At 41.8% G+C, this 20,207-nt stretch overlaps 3 protein-coding genes across 11 annotated transcripts; 1 reads left to right on the forward strand and 2 right to left on the reverse strand.

The window, feature by feature from the left end:
• Positions 1 to 589: 589 nt before the first annotated feature.
• On the forward strand, positions 590 to 1,567 carry LOC107176505 (uncharacterized). The gene has a single exon (XM_015529149.1). The coding sequence runs from the start codon at positions 590 to 592 to the stop codon at positions 1,565 to 1,567; it is 978 nt and encodes a 325-aa protein (XP_015384635.1).
• Positions 1,568 to 8,177: 6,610 nt separating this feature from the next.
• On the reverse strand, positions 8,178 to 9,377 carry LOC127899992 (uncharacterized). The gene is made up of 2 exons (XM_052434216.1): positions 8,457 to 9,377; positions 8,178 to 8,371 (listed from the first exon to the last, which is right to left on the reverse strand). Exons 1-2 carry the CDS (start codon positions 8,788 to 8,790, stop codon positions 8,193 to 8,195), a joined length of 513 nt encoding a protein of 170 aa, XP_052290176.1. The 5' UTR covers positions 8,791 to 9,377; the 3' UTR covers positions 8,178 to 8,192.
• A 4,296-nt stretch (positions 9,378 to 13,673) lies between these two features.
• On the reverse strand, positions 13,674 to 18,304 carry LOC102620264 (zinc finger CCCH domain-containing protein 18-like). Of its 9 annotated transcripts, none has more exons than XM_052433793.1 (9): positions 18,074 to 18,304; positions 17,771 to 17,860; positions 16,156 to 17,089; positions 15,894 to 16,061; positions 15,633 to 15,812; positions 15,189 to 15,265; positions 14,680 to 14,850; positions 14,454 to 14,571; positions 13,674 to 14,261 (listed from the first exon to the last, which is right to left on the reverse strand). In XM_052433793.1, the coding sequence occupies exons 3-9, from the start codon at positions 17,067 to 17,069 to the stop codon at positions 14,192 to 14,194; spliced, it is 1,698 nt and encodes a 565-aa protein (XP_052289753.1). In that variant the 5' UTR covers positions 17,070 to 17,089; positions 17,771 to 17,860; positions 18,074 to 18,304; the 3' UTR covers positions 13,674 to 14,191. The 9 variants fall into 9 exon arrangements, with proteins under 9 accessions (XP_052289753.1, XP_052289752.1, XP_006474937.1 ...); XM_052433792.1 differs by having other exon boundaries at positions 18,070 to 18,304; XM_006474874.4 differs by lacking the exon at positions 17,771 to 17,860.
• Between the last annotated feature and the right edge of the window lie 1,903 nt (positions 18,305 to 20,207).

Below are 20,207 nucleotides of genomic sequence, written 5' to 3' on the forward strand. Positions count from 1 at the left end.
TTTTCCTACCCCAAAATCAGTTGAAAACAATTGGCGCCGTCTGTGGGGAGACGCACAAAAAGTCTCCTCCACGGTTACCAAACTAGTTGTTGTGTGTACTCCATTACATGGCACCCGACGTACCTCCCGAAGGTTTAATGGGGGATCCTACAAGGATGAGAGATGACAGCAGCAATGAAGGTAGTGATCCCGCGAGAAGGGTAGCCTGCATCAGTAAGGGCAAGGGTGTCAAGCAATCGACAGGTGTTCGCCAAGAAGAAGAACCTATTTCGCACAAGCGTTTTGAGGATCTTGCCCACGCAATATTTAGGGCGGTCGGATCTCGGGCACCCGAAAGTTCACTTCCACCAGTGACGCCAGAAGCTCCACCACCTCAAACGGACGACCAATCTATGGCCAGAAGAGGGTACCCAAGGCCAGTAAGCCAAAGCCTAGGCCATCGGGTACCCGTTCTAAGTTTCAAACCGTGGGCTCCCGCGACGAGCGTTCCACCGCCTCTTGCAATTCCCGCAGCAGCCAGGGTACGAGGCGTGCAAAGCGTACCCACGAGGATCTCCGTGAGAAGTTAAACGCCAAGAGGGCTTCTCAAATGGCGGCGACATCATCGGGTACACCGAGGGTACCCCTCGAACTTGTGGAAAAGATGGAGAACCTGGAAGCCCAAGTGAAGCTCCTCTCCGAGAAGCAAAACATCACAGCTGCACCAACGCCAATGACCTACCAATCGCCATTCACTATGGAGATTAGGACAGCAGCTCTCCCCGAGGCGTTCGCCATGCCTCATATATCCCAATACTCGGGTACCACTGATCCCTCGGAGCATGCTGAGCTATACCGTGACCAAATGCTTATTAAGGGTGTAGATGAGAGCGTCATGTGTAGGATGTTTACACACACACTCACGGGCCCCACGAAGTCATGGTTTCGCTATTTGAAAGCGGGTAGCATATCTTCCTTACACCAATTGTTATCCGAATTTACTAAAGAGTTTTCCTATGCTTCCACTCAAGATAGGGTAGCCTCCAAACTTGCCTTTATCAAGCAAGGGGAAGCCGAGCCTTTGGCGGAGTATGTAAGTCGTTTACACCAAGAGGTGCTGCGAACCGGAGCATTTGAAAACCAATACACATTGACCCATTTTGAGAAAAATTTACGGTTGGACAAGTTATGGTGTTCTTTTCAAAAGAAGCGTCCACTTTCATATGGGGAAGCCCGCTCTCGGGCGTTGCAACAAGTGGAGATGGATGAAAAATACCAACTGAAGCGCCAAGAAGATAAGGCCGATGTTACAAAGAACAAGGAGAAGCCTAAGAGGGTGGAGGCCCCAATACCACGGGTACCCCGAGCACAGAGCCCTCCACGGGCTGCCCTGCGGGGACGAGGGTATAACCCTCAGGGTACCTCAAGGGTACCCCAACCTCCAATATCGCCACCACCGGATCAGCGAGAGCCACCACCGAGGCCTCGGTACGAATCTTACAACCCACTGAATCGATCCCCAGAGCAGATCTTCTACCATATTCGGGATAGTGGCCTCCTCCGTCCACCTAAGCCAATGAAGAAGTAACCCAACATGAAGCGTAGTCTGAAGTATTGCGAGTTCCATGAGGACTTTGGTCATAGCACAGCCGAGTGCTTTACCTTGCGAGAGGAAATTGAATCTTTGATTCTCAGCGGGTACCTCAAAGAATTTATTGCTGGCATGAGAGAAGCTCGAAAATCTGCGGAACAGGATAAAGGCAAGCGGGTAGCTGATGGCAGTCCCGAACGAGAGGTACCCCCTGGACACAAGAAAGGCGTGTATGTCCGAATGATCATGGGCGGACCGACTTTAGTGGGCCAATCTAGGAGGGCTATCAAAGGCTATGGTAGATCGTTGTCGATAACCACCAATATGGGCAAAGAAGTCAACCTTAATGAATGGGATACACCGAAGGTACCCCGCCATCCCCCGCCTATCCTTTTTACAGAAAAAGATGCGGAGGGCATTTCGTACCCCCACGACGATGCCTTTGTAATTACGTTGAAGGTTGTCACTGGTAAGGTAGCAAGAACTCTCGTAGATACCGGCAGCTCCGTTGACATCATTTTCAAAAGCGCTTTGGATCAACTATTGATTGAGTCGCCAAAGATCACCCCATATGCTACGCCTCTTATTGGGTTTGCCGGAGATATGGTTATACCAAAAGGCATCATTACGCTCCCCGTTACACTTGGTAAGTTACCTCACCGTGTTGTTTATATGATTGATTTTCTTATTGTAGATTGCCTGGGTGCCTACAATATTATATTGGGCAGGCCGTTTTTAGTAGCAACTAAAGCGGTGGTATCCATGCACTACCTCGCCATGAAAGTCCCGGCCGCCCAAGAAGTGATCACCATTAAAGGGGACCAGCAATCGGCTCGTGGATGTTACTCCGTGGCCTCCAAAGTCACTTACCAAATAACTTCTGATTCGCCAACGAATGGGTACCCCAGTGGCAGCCAGCCTACACCTTATCCCTCAAGGAGAGCGCTCGCTAGACGACGGAGAGCGGTACTAAAAAAATCTCCCCAGGTAGCCCACCCACGAGAGCAGTTGGAATCCTCACCAATGGGTGTAGAAGCAGTTACGGGGGATAGCTCGAGGGTACCCCATGGGGACCAAGTGAAGCCCAGGTGTGAAGTCGAGGCACCATTGGATCCCCGAATATTGAAGGATGAAAAAAGGGGTACCCCAGTTGAAGATCTTATTTCAGTCTCGATTTGCACCACCGACCCAACAAAGACAGTGAAAGTAGGTTCCAACCTCTCGGAGGAACAAAGAGAGAAGCTCATCACCTTCCTACGTGCGCACCACGATGTATTCGCTTGGTCCCACTCGGATATGTTGGGTATCCCACCATCTCTCTCTTGTCACAAACTCAATGTCAGCTCGCATAATAAACCGGTCAAACAGAAGCGTCGCGCCTTCAACCAAGAGAGGTACGATGCAATTGAACAAGAGGTAGACCTCCTATTAGCAGCAAAGTTTATTCGGGAAGCAGTGTACCCCGATTGGGTGTCCAATGTTGTTCTTGTCAAGAAATCAAATGGAAAGTGGCGCATGTGCGTGGACTTCACCGACTTGAACAAGTCTTGCCCCAAGGATAGCTTCCCGCTTCCTCGGGTGGACCAGCTGGTTGATGCAACGGCGGGGCATGAGATGCTTAGTTTTATGGACGCCTTCTCCGGTTACAACCAAATTCCGATGTATGAACCCGATCAAGAGAAAACGGCGTTCATCACCAACCGTGGGTTGTACTGTTATAAGGTTATGTCGTTCGGTTTGAAGAATGCCGGGGCTACCTATCAACGGCTGGTGAATAAAATTTTCAAGGAACAAATCGGGCGCACCATGGAGGTGTACATAGACGATATGATCACCAAATCGGTGCATGCGGGGGAACACTTGGGGCACCTCAGAGATACCTTTACCGTTTTGAGAAAACACCATATGCGGCTTAACCCTGAAAAATGTGTGTTCGGGGTCACCTTGGGAAAATTTCTTGGGTTCATGGTACAACAGCGGGGGATTGAAGCCAACCCCGATAAAATTCGTGCGGTTCTTGACATGAAATCGCCAAGCACCATCAAGGAGGTTCAAAGCTTGGCGGGCCGGGTAGCTGTTCTGAGTCGCTTTATCTCCAAGGCTACTGACCGGTGTAAGTCTTTTTTTCAAAGCTTTGAAGACCGGCAAGAAGCTCCAATGGACACCCGATTGCGAAGAGGCTTTCCAAGAGCTAAAGGGGTACCTTGTGAACGCTCCACTACTTGCCAAACCTGAGCCGGGAGAGGTGCTTTTGTTGTATTTTGTTGTATCTGAGCATGCCACCAGCTCTGTGTTACTCCGAGAGGATGATAATGGGGTACAACGACCTATTTACTACACTAGTAAGGCTATGGTTGATGCCGAAAAGAGGTACCCCACCTCTGAGAAGATCATTTTGGCATTGGTGGTCTCCGCACGGAAGCTCAGACCATATTTTCAGGCTCACACCATTGCGGTCGTCATCAACTTTCCCCTCTGACAAATCCTCCAAAAGTTAGACATGTCCGGAAGGCTTCTCCGATGGTCCCTCGAATTAAGCGAGTTCGACATCATCTTCAAGCCTCATTTGGCGATTAAAGCACAGGCCATCGCTGATTTTATTGCGGAATTCGCCAATGACTCAAGTGGTGAAGGTGATTTGAGATACTTGTTAGATACCCCACCCACCGATGAAGGGGGCAGGTCTGGGAAATATATGTAGACGGTTCCTCTAACTCACACGGAAGTGGCGCAGGAGTTATTATAATCGACCCGAACAAGGTAAAAATATGCTACGCCCTGCAATTCAGATTCAAGGCTTCAAACAACGAAGCCGAGTACGAGGCAATTATAGCGGGGTTGAGGATGTCGAAGGCTTTGAGAGCAAAAATGATACACGTCAAGAGTGACTCACAGTTGGTGGTAAGCCAGATTACCGCACAATATCAAGCGAAAGAGGAAAACATGAAGGGGTACCTCGGAAAAACCAGAGAGTTGATGTCCCAATTTTGTGAGGTTAAGGTGGAAAGGGTACCCCGACTGGAGAACAGCGAAGCCGACACCCTGGCAAAAATGGCATCCCTTGGGGTAGTCCAATCATCTGGCCCCATCACAACAGAACACATACCCACACCCAGTGTTGGTCTCCCAGAGCCATTGGAAGTAGGATCGTTGTCCAACGAGATGCTTTGGATGGAGCCTATCATAAGGTACCTCAAGGACAGAGACCTCCCCTCAGATAAAAGTGAAGCAAGGAGATTAAAGTATAAAGCCACCCGGTACTGCCTGATCCAGGATACCCTATACAGAAGAGGGTTCAGTCTTCCTTATCATAGATGCTTAGGAAGCGACGAGGCCAAGTATGTCATGAGGGAAATACATGAAGGGATTTGTGGCAATCACTATGGAGCACAATCATTGGCACAAAAAGCTCTCCGTCAGGGGTACTACTGGCCAACCATGCGGCAAGATGCCAAGAATATGGTACGAAATTATGACAAATGCCAAAGGTTTGCTGGGGTACCCCACCTATCCCCAGAGAAGCTAACAGTTATATCTTCCCCTTGGCCCTTCGCTATGTGGGGCGTGGACCTCATCGGCCCGTTACCTACTAGAAGGGGGCAAGCAAAACATGCAATCGTGGCGGTAGATTATTTTACAAAATAGGCGGAAGCGGAGCCACTAACAAGCATCACAGAAAGGAAAACCACCGAATTCATTTGGAAGAACCTCATTTGCGGATTTGGAATCCCCTATGTAATTGTCAGTGATAACGGCAAGCAATTCGATAATGAAAAATTTCGAAGCTTTTGTTCAGAGTTGGGGATAGCCAACCGATTTGCTACACCTGCCCACCCCCAATCTAATGGGCAAGTCGAAGCCGTTAACAAGATTATCAAAGCTATCCTGAAGAAGAAGCTAGAAGAAAGAAAGGGAGCATGGGTAGACGAGCTACCTGGGGTATTCTGGGCATACCAGACTACTCAAAACACCTCCACCAAGGAGACCCCAATTTCCCTCGCATTCGGTGTTGACGCAGTGATTCCAGCAGAAATTGGGGTACCCTTTCACAGGGTTGAATACTTTGATGAGGCCGAGAACACCTCCTTGGTTGCTTCAAACCTTGATTTAGTGGCTGAAAAAAGAGCTAGAGCAGAACTGAGGACAGCCATATATCAGTATCGCATTTTGGGTCTATACGAAAAAAGGGTACGCCCTCGATCCTTCAAGAAAGGAGACTTGGTCTTGAGAAGGGTAACTCAGAACACTAGGGTACCCTGCGAATGCACTTTCGGGGCAAATTGGGAAGGACCTTACCGCATCGACAAACCCATTGGGACAGGTGCATACAGGCTATTCCACATGGATGGCACAATTGTGAGGCACCCCTGGAACGCTGCAATGCTACGGAAGTATTACTAAAGGACAGTGTCTTAACCTTTAGCCTTTTGCTTTCTTTAATGTTTTTGTGTGGTAGGCCAAATGGGGTACCCTAAATGCCCTATGTTGGTCAGTTGCAACTTTAGAGTTTCTTTAATTTTTAAATGAAAAGGATGTGAGGTCTTACGGTCTCTCATTCTCCTCAGGGTAACAAAGCTAAGTCATGTATTGATCAACGCTTTCATTATCTATAAATGCATTTTCTTTCTCAACAAATATGATGTGGGTTCTTTCTTTATTATTCGCTACTTCGATCTTAGATTGTAAATTATATTCATTTATCGCCATTAATATACCCTTGCATCTGTTTATATGCAATTCTCGTCATATGCTTGTCAATTATGACTAACCAAACACATGACCAGTCAGGGTACCTGATATGCCAAGATTGTGATGATCTATGTAAAGCCAAGATGGGCAACAGAGGGAACAGCCCAGGGGTAGCCTTTCTGCGGAAGCATGACCGAGCTACCTAGACAAAGAGAAGGAGGGTCAGAGAGGACCCGAGGGTGAAGGAAAACCGTCATACCCTAGCGGCACGAGGTTCGGCTTAGGTATGAGAACACCCACACCTCCATCCTCGTACTTGAGCAAAGTAGGGGGTAAGCTATTCAAAAAAAGTCGGAGAGAACTTCGAAAGAATAAGAAAGTGATTAGTTGGACCAATTACGCTTTCAACTTTTGATCGAGATGTCGCGATGATATTTTGATTACCTATTTGTGGGGAATTCGTCATAGTTTCCGAAGAAGAACATGCACCAAATTTGTGGGGAATCCGCCTGATGTTGGATATTTGTTAAGGTACCAGGGGTACCCCATTTCAAAAAAAAAATCAGAGGTACCCTAGATGTTTACAAGGTAACAGCTTAGCCAAACATTCATTTGCAGAATAACAAGCATGCAAAGTACAAGAGGACTCGATGACATGGTATCATAACAAAAGAGAAGTCCCAATAATATAAAATATCCCGAGAAACCAAAAAGAAAGAAATAAGGTCCAAACAACAAAATATGGATAGATCCAAAAAAAAAAAAACAAGAGCACAGTGAGAAGGCTACACCGAGGGGGGAACGCCATTCCCAACATCCGTCTCCAGAGGGCGATCAGCAAAGGACTCCAAGGTACCCGGAATATGAGCAGTCGAAGTAGGGGCATCCGAGGCAGGCAACGACTGAAGCTGATGGGGTACCCTAGGCGATCCGGAAGGGGTACCCGACCGTGCCTGGGAAGGCTTCTTCCTTTCTCCAATCGCCTTCAGAATCGTAGCCTTGTTGATAAATTTCTGCACCCAGGGTACCTCTAATTTCAGATCCACGCTCCACACCTCCGTCATAATTAGTGAGAATGCATCCTCCGCCATCGTCTTTTGTCGGGATAGCAGATCCCCGTTGGTGGCCCTCAACTCCTCACAGTCCTTTTCCACCTTAGCTTTCTCTCCCGACAGGCCAGCAATGCGTTCTTGCAGAGTTTTAACTTCTCGAGCGAGCTGATCCTCACGAGATTAATGGCTTTGAAGCTCACTCCTTAACTTGTCGACCTCTGACTGTGAGAAAGGATGCCTGCGGGTCATGAAAGACATGTTAAATATATGTGTATGACAAAAGGATTAAATAAGTAAAAAGAAAATGATGAAGGGTACACCTGGGGTACCCCAGGAAAGCTTACCTCTTGGGTAGCCCTAAGTGCTTGACCATAACGTTGGCTCAAACTCATCTTGTCAGCCTCTTCAGCAACCTCGAAGTTAACATTTTCAGCAGAGTAGTAAAAACAGCGAGCCAAGTGCGAAACCTCCTTGTTGGAAGCCGGGTCTAGGTCACCCTCACGTAACTCATCGGGGAAAGCGGAAACCAGCCTGAATTTTCTCTTCTTCGAGCGAGGGGTACCCTTCGACCCTCTGTGGGAGGTACCCTGAGACTTCCCCTTTGGTCCAGGAATTCGAGGTGGCCGGGAGCCTTTCTGGGGTACCGCCGAATCCTGAAATCCGGAAGCACCGCCCACTACCACTTGGAAAAAGGCGTCAAAGGCATCACCCGTCGATTCCATAACTGCACCCAATGCACAAAAGTTATGTTAGTCGGACGAGTACTAAATACTACAAAAGCAAAATGGGAAATGAAAAAAAAGGGAAGCAAAATAAAGATGCGGTGATAATGGGGTATCCCAGTCCCATGGATAATAATAGGGTACCCCTCGGCACCCAAATCATATATGAGTCACCCCGGGAGCAGGTGGAGGACTTCGGTCAATCAGCCCCGCTCTCCATAATCGGCTCTCCTCCAGCACATCACTACCCCTCTGTGCACCTCGAAGCCTATCCACAAACTTCTTCACCTCTCTCCCCACCTCCTGAACTGGGCATGACCCTTTAGCCCATATCACACCTGCGAAAGAATGAAAAACCCAAGGTTAGCGAGACATTCATGTAAAAGATTACGATAAATAATTGTAAGTAAGAGAGATACTTACAGTCTACATTGAAGGAATGGAGAACCTCCACGGGGTTGCCCTTTTCACTCAGAGTCTCTGTCCCCCACCTACTCTCAGCGACGAACCATCCCTTTCGGTAACTCTTCTTCAAGGCGGGGTTCCCCTCAACGATGTAGCCATGATCATCCCAGGGAGAGAAGTAAGCAATGCCGGGACCCTTAGGCTTCTTGAATTGGTAAAGGCCTCTCAACTCCCGAACAGAAATGTCGCGCTTCACGACCTCCAACCATAACACATGTAAGCCCGACAGTGTCCTCCACCCTGGAAGGGACAGCTGCCCAGGAGCTACCCCCAAATAACTAAACATTTTCATAAAGAATGGTTGGAGGGGCAGGCAGAGTCCTAGATCGAAGATGTCGATATGGAGAGCAATCTCATCAGACTTTGGACACTCGGGTCGCTCATCCACATGGGGTACCCTAAGCTGGACAGACGGAGGAATATTGTATTTGGCTCTAATTTGTTCTAAGTCCCCCAAAGTAGCCCTCCTAATGCCTAGGGAAAAAGGGTTGCTAGATTTTGAAGGTGTGGCATGGGGAGATTTAGGAGGCTGGTCCGAGGAACAAGCTGGAACCTTAGGCTTGGTTGACTTACCCTTCTTTCAAGGATGGGGGGTAGGCCGTTTACTAGGAAAGCGCGGGCTGACTCGAGGGGTACTCCTAGGGGGAAAGGGTTTAGAACGAGAATTGCAACTCCTAGAGGAACTAGGGGGGACCGATCCCCTTCGCTGATGGAGATGTGCGAAGGGGAACCCGCAGGAGGGCTGTCAACCTTACTAGCCTCAACTTTACGTCGCTTCCTCGGGGGTACCGTGTGTTTCTTGCCCATCTACTTTCCCCCAACAACACATCCATAAGCCCCCAACAACACATCCAGCAAGCCACACGTTTCCCAAACAGCAATATATTCATACCAAGCACCACCCACCACACATCAACCAACAAAAAAAAAAAAAACAAACAAACACAACAAAAACCAAAAATAAATTTTTCTCAGAGTATGCAAAATAGCGCCACTGTAAATGCGCCAAAGGAGGAGAAACGAGGAGGGATACCTATGATTCACCAACTCAGTAGATCGGGATTGAAAATCGTGGCAAGACAAAGCTACAGGCAACCAAAAACAGTAAGTAAAAATATACAAATATAAAAATAAAAATAAACTTAAATATATGTACTTATTTATAAATAAGTAAATAAATAAAATGAAGAACGAAGGGCTGCAACCAAGAACCAACGCCGGCTGCCATGGCGGCAACCACCGAGAACCGACGACGGAGATCGCAAAAAGAACGCCGGAAACCACCAAGGGAGAGCGCCGGCCAAAAGAAAAAAAAAGGAGAAGCAAATAAAAGAAAATGGAGAAGCTGCAGCAAACCGACGCGGGAGGGAACAGCAGCCACCAAACCGATGCTAACCACTGCAGTTGCGGCCACCAAAACGCCGGAAAACTCTAAGAAGAATGCCGGCCAAAAAAAAAAAAAAAGAGAAAACCGAGAAGCTGCAGCCACCAAGAAGAACCAACTGCCATGGCCGCAACCATCAAATCCGACGCTGGAAATCGCAAAAAGGAGAGAAAGAAGAGAGAGAGAAGGAGAAAGATGAGAGAGGAAGTAAGAGAAAAATGAGGAAACAAGGAAGGGAGAGGATTACCGCGCTACCGCCGGTTTGGATCTCACCGTGAGCCGCTGAAAAACCGCGTTGAGCCAATCAGATCTGGAACCGAAACCACCACTGCAACAACTGAGAAAACACCCCGGAAAACACTCGAAAAGAACGCTGGCTGAGAGAAGAAAGAAGAAAGAAAGAAAAGGAAGAAGAAACATGAGGAAGAAAATGGAGAAAGAAAACGAGAAAGAAAGAAAACGGAAGAGGAATGAGATAAAAGAAAAAGAGTAAAGAGAAAATAAAGCCTAGGGAAGATGAACGAGGCTAAAAAAAAAAAGTAAGGAAATTTTTTTTTTACCTGTAATAAAGTTGATGCAGTTAGAAGAGGAGACAAAATTATTAAAGAAAAAGGCTATTGGAAATAATCAAATTTTTGGAGATCGTTTGGGGATTTTCAAAGTAAACGAGAGAAGATTGACACACGTCAGGAGTTTTAATTCAACCTGACAAAACACGCTGCCCAAGAAAGGAATTCGGGGATGTTTATGTGAGATTGGTATTTTTAAAATTCAAACTGCATGTCAGACGGCTGCCACTTCCCAAGAAAAAGGAGAGAGACATATGAAGACAACTGTTCGTTCTCATCGTCAAAAAAAAAAAAAAAGCGGGAAAAGGAAAAGACAAAGAGAAGATTTTTAGTTTGAAGCACTCAAAGTTTAGTCTAGCGAAGAAGCTAAGCAAGGTATCCTCCGGTCCAGCCGCGTCGCCACGTGTCGCCCATACAATGAGTTTCTTTTGCCTCCAATACTTCTCGTCAAAAAGAAACTAGGGAAATGTTGTTTGAGAGAAAAATAAGATAGGCAATAGAGCGCCACGTGTCAACCAATGGAATGATTTCAGCACAATCGGAGGTACCCTGCACAACCCGAGGTGCCTGGCATGACTTGAGGTACCCCGTATAAATAGAGGTACCCTGCACAATTAGAGGTATCCCACACAAATAGAGGTACCCCATATAATATGAGGTACCCCATACGAATAGAGGTACCCCATGCAAATAGGGGTACCCTGCGTAATAGGGGGTACCCCGCGTAATAGGGGGTACCCCACGTAACTCGAGTTACCCGGCAAAGCGGATGCAAGAGAATTCACCAAAAATATCCGCCATGAGAAACGTCTCCGCCTCCTAAAAGATATTATTTAATTTTTTCAGAATTAGGAATCAAGAACGTCGTATCAAAAGGGGGGGACAGCCGCCTGCTACCTCTGCCAAAAGTGAAGGACATTGTCCCAAGCACAGTGGTCCCCAGCCGCCTACCCGACAGCTACTGCAGAGGTACCCTGCACCACTCGCCAGCGCGCCCCACGTTTCCAAAAGATGAGATACGCCGCGAACATGCAAATAATGGCCCAAAAAAAAAATCATAAAGAGGTAAAAGGACGTTAGCCAAAAAGGGTACGCCACGTGGCAGCTAAGGTACTCCATATATAAAGGTGTCTAGGTTTCATTCTCCATCATGCTCTCACTCACCATTAACACTCACACTCCGAAAAATAGGTTTTCTTCAACCTTAAACCCTAATTTACAGAGGGCTAGCCAGTTCTCTTTACCATAAAAGCTTGAGTTTGCTAACTTGAGTGTCGGAGTGTGAACGCCAAGGTACCCCGGCTTCACCTTTAACCTCTATTTCATTGTTTTGCAGGCGTGGAGCCCATTTCGAAGGACACCTCTCTTAGTTCTAAACCTTTCACCATTGTTACCACTCTCTCTCCCTTTCTCACCTCTCCCAAATATTAGATACACCGCACTGCACACAATAAACTAGTGAGGTACCCCATCTCCCCCACAAATATAAATTTATTGTTTTAAACTGATTTGACTTTTCCTACCCCAAACTCAGTTGAAAACAAATATCCTTATTAATAAGGATTATGGAGTTGTATATGATTTCTAATAAAAGCCGAATTTCTATAATTTAAATACTACGGAATTTGGCGTTACAAAAAGCACTAGAAAGATTCTCAATTGCTTCATCATTGGTTCATTACTTGCACGACGCACCCCTATCCAGATTGCTTCAGGTGCTTTTGGCTTCAGTTTCAAGTTCCTTGGAATCTGCCAATCGAACAAGGCAGTTGAGTTGGATTCTCAGCAGAAATGCTAAAAGTTGTCTCCTGTGAAGATCTCTTTTATCCTACTCATTAAATCCTAATACATCACCAATAATTGGTGTGATTCATTATAATGGATTGTTTACTCGACAAAACTGATAATAGAAAATTTCAACTTCGGTTTAAATAATGATTGATGTAATCTGGGAATGAGCTGATAAACAGTCACTAGGTTCTCTATGGAAACAGAGCTTGTGGCACACTTTCAAGTTGTGCCCTTGACTTGGTCATAAATGTATGTTGTTCATTCATGTTGTTTATTGATCATCTCTTTTCTATCTGTTTGTTTATGGTGATGAAGTGCATTGTGAAGCTTGAAACATGAAACCTTTGCATAAAGAGTAGAATAATAATATTATATTATTATAATATAAGGCTGATTTATCATTGTTCTTTCCCTTGTTGTAAGTGGATGTTATTATCATATTTAAGTTACTTCTCTCTTTACGTGCCCAAAAGACAGGTCTGAATTGGTAATTTACTGTCATATTCTCTTTATCTTTTCGGAAAACAAATCTTTCTAGTCCTGTCTTTTTATTGTTCTGCACTATCTGGATCACATTTCCTTTTTTTCCAAATATGTTTACGAGACACGCCTTGAAGAAACCTTTATAGTTTAGTTGATGCGTTGGTTGCCAGGTCTCTCTCAGCTGCTCTTTTAACAGTCCATTATTATCTGAAAATCGTGATTTTACTGGTTGATGTTGTCAAATCAGCCAACAAGTTGAAGTTTTGGCAAGGTGGTGTCAATTTTACGGTCCGCTTATAAATGTGTAATCCAACAGGAAGGGATAATGAAAGAGACAAAGTTCAACGATGCGGGTCGTTTTTTTCCCCATGATGTTGATTTGATTACAAGTTCAAAACTTACTACGATGGTGACCTTTATATTTTTGTCACTTGTGGAAACACAATTGCACTTTGCTCGTGTCTTGTAACAAGTTTGATTTTGATGAGATATTGACCTGATGTCAGTACCATGCATTTGTTGATTGCCCCAACAAGCATCAGAACCACAAAAAATGAGGGTACAAGCTTGAGTCATCATTAGTCTTCAATCTCTCTATATATTCACATTCTGTCTGCGGATTAGGATCTTCATCTAAATTTTTTTGAGTTTCTAAAAAAATTATTTCATGTGCTTGTCCTGTGTATGGATAGAATCAACTTTCCTATTTTTTATTTCTTAACCACCAAGCACCATTAGAATTTTTCTTAGTATAAAATCAGATCACGAGAAAACCATAATCTCTTCAGATCCAAAGTTTCATGTCTTGGTTCTGATGCTCAACAAATGCATAAAACTCAATGTCCCCATTGTCCCCATATCACAGAAGATCGAAACTTCAATCTCACTGTTCTCTTTAATCTCAGCACTGTCATGTGTAAAAGCATTAACTGCTAAAACAAAAAGACAAAAACGAATATGCAATTTTAACTTAATATGAAAGCCAACGATGCCTCTATAAGAGAGTGAAAATTTACAGAAACTAGCAACAATTTATAAACAGAATAAACTGCTATCTACCCTTTTGTTAAAAGTTACTAGCATCTATTATTCAATGTTAACAGAGATTGTAAACATTTGAACTCATCCCAACACTACTCATACCCTAGTTCTTTCGTTCTACTAAAGACTATATTATCAAATCCTCTCTTCTAAACATTCCATAGCCTTCTTTCTGTGATTAATTTAAAAAAGGAAAAAAAAAACCTGTAGAAAGACCTTCATGTAATCTAAGTATCATGTTCTTCTTTGCTACATCTTTCAACGTCCGAGGCTTCAAGTGTTATCTTCTAGAGCCTGTATGTACTTTGGAGAACTTTCCAGTGACAAACAAAGGGAAAAAAAGAAGAAGCTGTTTATGTATCAAACCGTAAGATGTTGCATTTGAGCCATAACTCTAACTCTATAGTTCTTCTGTGTTGCTGAACCTATGTGACAGTAGAAATGCCGCTAGCTATTGGATTAGCAAATGGGCTATCAGGGAGATTAAGACCTTCACTGCTAGGAAAAATTGAAAACGTCAGAATGCAAGGAAAAATTTGGAAGGAAAATTATTTGGAATGAGGATTGCAATGCAAACACTATTAAGTAAATCTTTACAAGAGGAAGTAGTCTTCAAGTTTGAAAGAAAGTGGGATGGGGAAAATATTTCGCTAATCATAAAAACGGAAATGTTAATTACTACCATACCTTTCCTGGTCAGTGTAATTGGTCTCCACATGCTTTACTCTATCACCAGTGGTTGAGCCGTTGTTCAAAACTCCAATCAGATAATCGATACGCTCTGCTGATGGAAAATTGAGACGGTCTGCATTGAGAACTAAAAACATATTAAAGGAGAAAAATGGATAAAGAAAAAGAAAACAAGAAAAATGTATACAGACTATTCAAATAAGCATTCAGAACAGTTGTAGACCTTCTGAGATTTTCAAGCCATCCATGTAGCCGCCAAAATATGGTGGATTGGGCATAGGTTTTCGGACTAATTGAAGCTCTGCAAGACGCCTCCTCTCAAGTTCAAAGGCCTGTTCCTGCTCTTCCAAAAGCTGCTTCCTGATAAACCTAGAAGTTTCGCATCCTCGTGAAACTGAGAGAAGAGATAGATGGCATAAGTGTGATTTCTGTAAAAACACGATTCATTCAAGAAACCAGTTGAATGAACAAAGAAGGCAACACCAAATGACTTAATCCACTTTTTTTAAATCACAAAAGTGGGGCAGAAATAATATTTAGATTAGTCATAAAAAATAAATTATTTTGTCCATGCCATTCAGAATGATAAAAATCCAGTCCTAAAATGAAAATTCAAATGAGATATGAAGAGAAGTGAGGTGCTTCGGTTCAATTTCAATACAAGACCGCCAAATAGTAGAAATCTGCTAAAGTTCCATTTCCAATCATCAAATTCTAAAAGAACCTACTTACATGAGTGAAGATCAGAATCCATATCAACATACTGCGGAGAAAAATACATTGGCGACTCCATTCTCTCTTGGTACTTCCTGCATTAACATAAAATTCCATATGAAGAAACAGGAGTTGTAGTAATAAATATTATTGAACAGTGAGCTACAACAACAAAATCTATGAACCTGTCATTGGTAATGGCACACATGTAATGGTTGTAGCTTGTAAAGCCAGACGCACCAGTGGTTCAAAAATGCAGGAAATGAGAGATAAAAAGATAAAAAGCTGAGCTAAACAGTTTAAGTATGGGAGAAATATTTCTGCTGAATGATCAATAAATAATTATACCTATTGCACCACCAGTGCATAACTTGAGAAATATATAAATTTCACTTGGTTCTAAACTTTTTTTTCCCTGCATTTTATAAATTGCTAAAAGTTAAGATCAGAAATTATATTTACCTATCAACAAGCTTGGATTTCTCCCGGTAAGGTTTCACGAGAACCCGAGCCCCACAAACAAAATGAGGATTTCCCTTTGCCAAAATCATTTTCACAGTATCTGCACTGGCAAAGGTTACAAATCCAAACATCCGTTTCTGTTGGCATGGAATTCTTACATCGTCAACAGGTCCATAGGTGCTGCAGAGCAACCGCATCACAATAAGAGAAGAAAAAGTTTTAAGAGTGAAAATTAGATGTAACGAATTGCAAGAAAATTACTTGAAGTAGTTGGAGACATCATCTTCTGTAAAAGTGCTCTCAGCTGGAAAGGTTAGATATATCTGCCGGGATCCAGTAACAATTGGACCAGGATCACTTCGCTCATTCCGATTCTCCAAGTATTTTGGTGCATCTTCAGCCAAAATCACTGCATGTTGCCCATGAGGTCTGAAATTCATTGATGAAAAATGCATTTTAGACTCTGATACATAAAATTTTCATCGGACACAAATCACTGGATAGAATACAACACAGTACGCACCTGTCGATCAACCGGACACTGTTCTTCAGTCTAGCTAGAAGCTTGGTCAAACTGTAACCAGCTTTACCATGCCTCTGGCTCTCGGTAAGATAACCGCCTGCTTGAAGAACTTTCCCATACTTCTCATAATACAACATTGGCAGAGAAGCAATTGAAATAGGATTTCCTCTTCTTGCTTTCAGAAGCTCAATGATTTCCAACTCTAACTTCTCAAGTGACCCAGGTGAGAAAAGATGGTCATCATTAAAACCATCTGGTGAAGTTTGACCAAACATTTGAGTGAAGCTCTCAGAGACTAGTCCATGATAGTACCTACAGTTGCTTCCATGCTTACAGAAACCCTTATTGAAGTAGTGACATGTCTTCACAGGAAGTTCAGCATTAAGGCTTTGATATCGACGACCAGCTCTTGCACCTAAATTACTCAAAGCAGCATCAGAGTAGTAACAATCACTTGAAAATCCTGTATTCCCCAAATTGACATGCTCCATCTGATCCTCTAAACTCAAGAATTGAGTTTGACTTTGAAGTTCATTGATAGAATCCGAATATCCTAATGCCACGAAATCTGAGTTGTTCTTGTTAGTGACTTGGTGATCCCAGTAAGATGGGACTCTACAGCCTGCTGGTGACACTGGAGGCCTAGATGAAAAGGGATTGAACTGAAAGGAGACCTCATTCACAGGCGAGTTCATGGAAGGAGAAATTGGAGATGAAGCTGATTTCATAGCCAATTGCTGAAGCTCAGCTTTGGCCTTGTAAACAACTTCCTGAATTACCACATCAGGACTCATAGCCAGATGAATCATTTCTTGCTCTTGCAAGAGAAGGTACCCAATAATCTTTGTAACATTCTCTGGGTCCAATTTCTTGATTCTATTGAACACAATTCTTGTTGACTCTGAAAAATCCATGTTGCATTTACAGTATATGTCTAATCAACCAAAATAAAATTATTAGATTATTATACTACCATCAACAAGCAAAGTTTTTACAGAAGTGCTATATAACAATATAAAAATCTTAGAAATCACAACCAAAAAGTCGCAGAATCTAAGGCCTCATAAGTAAGAAAGAGTTGCAGATCTTCATACATAACTGAACCAAACAAAAGGGAAAAAAAAAAAGTCATGTTTCTTAAGGATGAAGAAACTACCCTAGGAATCTACAATATATGAGACCAATAAAAGGGGAAAAATACCCACAAAATTTTCTCTTATATTTATTTCCATTTTCTTCTTTTCTATAAAAGGATATGTGTAAAGAAAAAGCTGCAATCATTGCAATAGAAGACCGCCAGTCTGGCAGAGCCTGAAATGAACCTTTTTCCTAAATCTGGAAAAATAATTGCAAATACATATTGAACTTTTGTTTCCAACCAAACACACAACAAAAATAATTGCAAATACACTTGCTGCAGAAATAAAAAAGAAATCTTTTGTTTCCAAACAAACACATAACTAAAAAAAAAAAACACAATACTTTATTTTTCCTCCTATGGTGGGATACAGTTTATACAGAGAAGAACAAAAAGCAAGCAACAAACAGAACAAAAAAGCACTTCCGAAGAAACTCTATAAAGACAAGAAAAAGCATTTATGCTAGAGAACGAAACCCCTTTGAAGTTTTTGAACTGCGACTCAAGCGTTGAAGAGTTGTAATTTCTCACAAACTTAACAACCCTTTTCCTCTCATAGTTAAAGGCCTGCAAATAGTTGTCAAAGACTGAAAAAAAAAATTCATATCTTGAGTCTTATTTGCAGAAACCTGCATGAAAAACAAATCTTTTTGAACAAAAAGAAGTGCCTCTGAACAAGTCTCATCATACACGAAGAATATAAACACCTCACTCTCCGAAAAGAAAAGATAAACCATCATTAACTGACAAGAAAACTGAAGAGAGATCCAACATACCCACCAAATCTTTCTGTCTCAAGTTGCAGTTGCAAAAGCACTTAAGTCAGAAGTACTTTGTAACAAGGAAACACCATGTTTATTAAAAATCTATATCTATGTAGGTGTTTGCTTTTTTTCTCCCATGCTTTCAATTATCTGAAGAGGAAACATCATGTTAATTTCAGAAAGCAAACTGACAAGATCATGTTGCTTTTTAAAAGCAGACACTGCCCTTCACTTCGTTTGTAGAATAACCATTCAGTTTTTTATATAATCATTGAACGAAGAAACCCATTCTAATTTTAAATTTAAAAAAAAAAGGTAAAATATTTTGAAGGGGTTTAAATAATTGTATTTACTGCTCCTGTCAGTAAACACACCTATAGAGTTCATATTTTTGCTATTTTCTTTTTACTATTTTTAAAATATTACAGCTAGATTTTCCAATAATAAGAGATAATTAATTAAGGCAATATATTTTGCTTAATTTTGGAGTTTAGTGATAACTGTTTAAAACTGAAATGACATCATTAACCTTTTAAATTCAAGTACAAAAGTAACCAACAACCCGCTTTTTTTATTTTAAAAAAATTAATATAATTCGGAAAAAAACAATGTTCTAAATTTGAAACTTCGCACTACGCATTTGAGTAGATTTTTTCTTCTTTTTTTTGGGTTATTTGAGGAGATAATCCTGCTAAAATGTGCGCCGTTTGATCATCCTCGATTTTGACAATGAACAAGATCTCAAGGGGTGAGGAGGACAGACACATTGAAAGCATGCAAAAGCTCTGTCGAAGTATGCAACTTATTTTGTTTTGTGTACAAAGCTCAAATAAAGACAACAAAAAAAGACACTAATTTCATTGTATTTTTATTGGAAGAACGCCAATTTGATTAATATGATGGATTAAGCACCGTTAGATGACAAGCCCACTGGCATCATGCGGCCCCATTTTCTTTTATTTTTTTTCCTATTTGTTAGTGGGACCATATTTTTTTTTAAAGTTCATTTTTGTTCCCTTTTAAAATACAAGCATTTCTAAAAATAATTATAACTTATCAAATAATAAAATATTATATTCTACACATTATAATATTTAATTTAACTCAAATAGCAATGACATATTATTTAATTGAGGCGAATGATTTATTTATAAATTGTGCGTAAAATTTGTATCTCAATTTTGTAAGCTTATCAATCATTACTCATAATTGAGGTATCATCAATATTAAATATTCAAAAAAGAATTGTATTACTGACTCGTAATGTTATTTATTTAATTTTTTAACTCGTTATTGTTATTTAAAAAAAATTGAATGGTTAGATTCACAATCTAGTGATTTAGTTAAACGGCTTTAAATCAAATAAAAAATATTTGAAATATTATGAGATATTTTAATATTCCAACATTTCCCAGAAATAAAGTAATTTGTGAATGATTTTTATAATTATCCATACTTAAAAATGGGGAAAGTGAGAGGAGGATAAATTGGTAATTGGATAAGGTGTGTGGTCAACTATGGTAAATGAGAAGCTTACGTGGGAAGGAGGTGACCGGATCAACCGGCTCAATAGCTGGAGTTCTACCGGTCAAAGGATCTAAGGAGGGAGAGATTAAAGGGTAAGTGATGATATTTAAATTAATCAGATTTATAGATATGATTAGAGATGATTAAGCGGGGGATTCCGTTATGATTATCATTATCTCCGCCTCTTTATTAGGGCTTTTCTCTTTTGATTGTTTAGCTCTTCTCTAGTAAAATTTAGTTTTACTTAAAATACTAATCCCTTTAATTTTTTTATTATATAAAATATCATAGCTAATTATAAACATAGCTGTGTTCATGATTATTTTACTTAATTTGCACATGTTATATATAGTCCTATGAGTGTAGAATTTGATGTACTATAATTGAAACTCAATTTTAAAATATCTACTCAATAAAAAAAAAAAATTATTCTCGACACACATCGAAAATAAATTTAAATCCTAAATTATCCCCTCAGGAATGTTAAGTAGTTGGTATAGAGAATACCTCGATTAATTAAATTTAAATTAGTATTTTCGCTTATTCTAAGGTGGGTCTTTCTCAACTTTCTTCCAACTTCATAATGATTATCCCACCATAACTTTTGTCCATCAAGCTATGAA

The sequence above is a fragment of the Citrus sinensis genome, chromosome 9 (assembly GCF_022201045.2).
Source record: "Citrus sinensis cultivar Valencia sweet orange chromosome 9, DVS_A1.0, whole genome shotgun sequence".
Taxonomy (NCBI): Eukaryota; Viridiplantae; Streptophyta; class Magnoliopsida; order Sapindales; family Rutaceae; genus Citrus; species Citrus sinensis.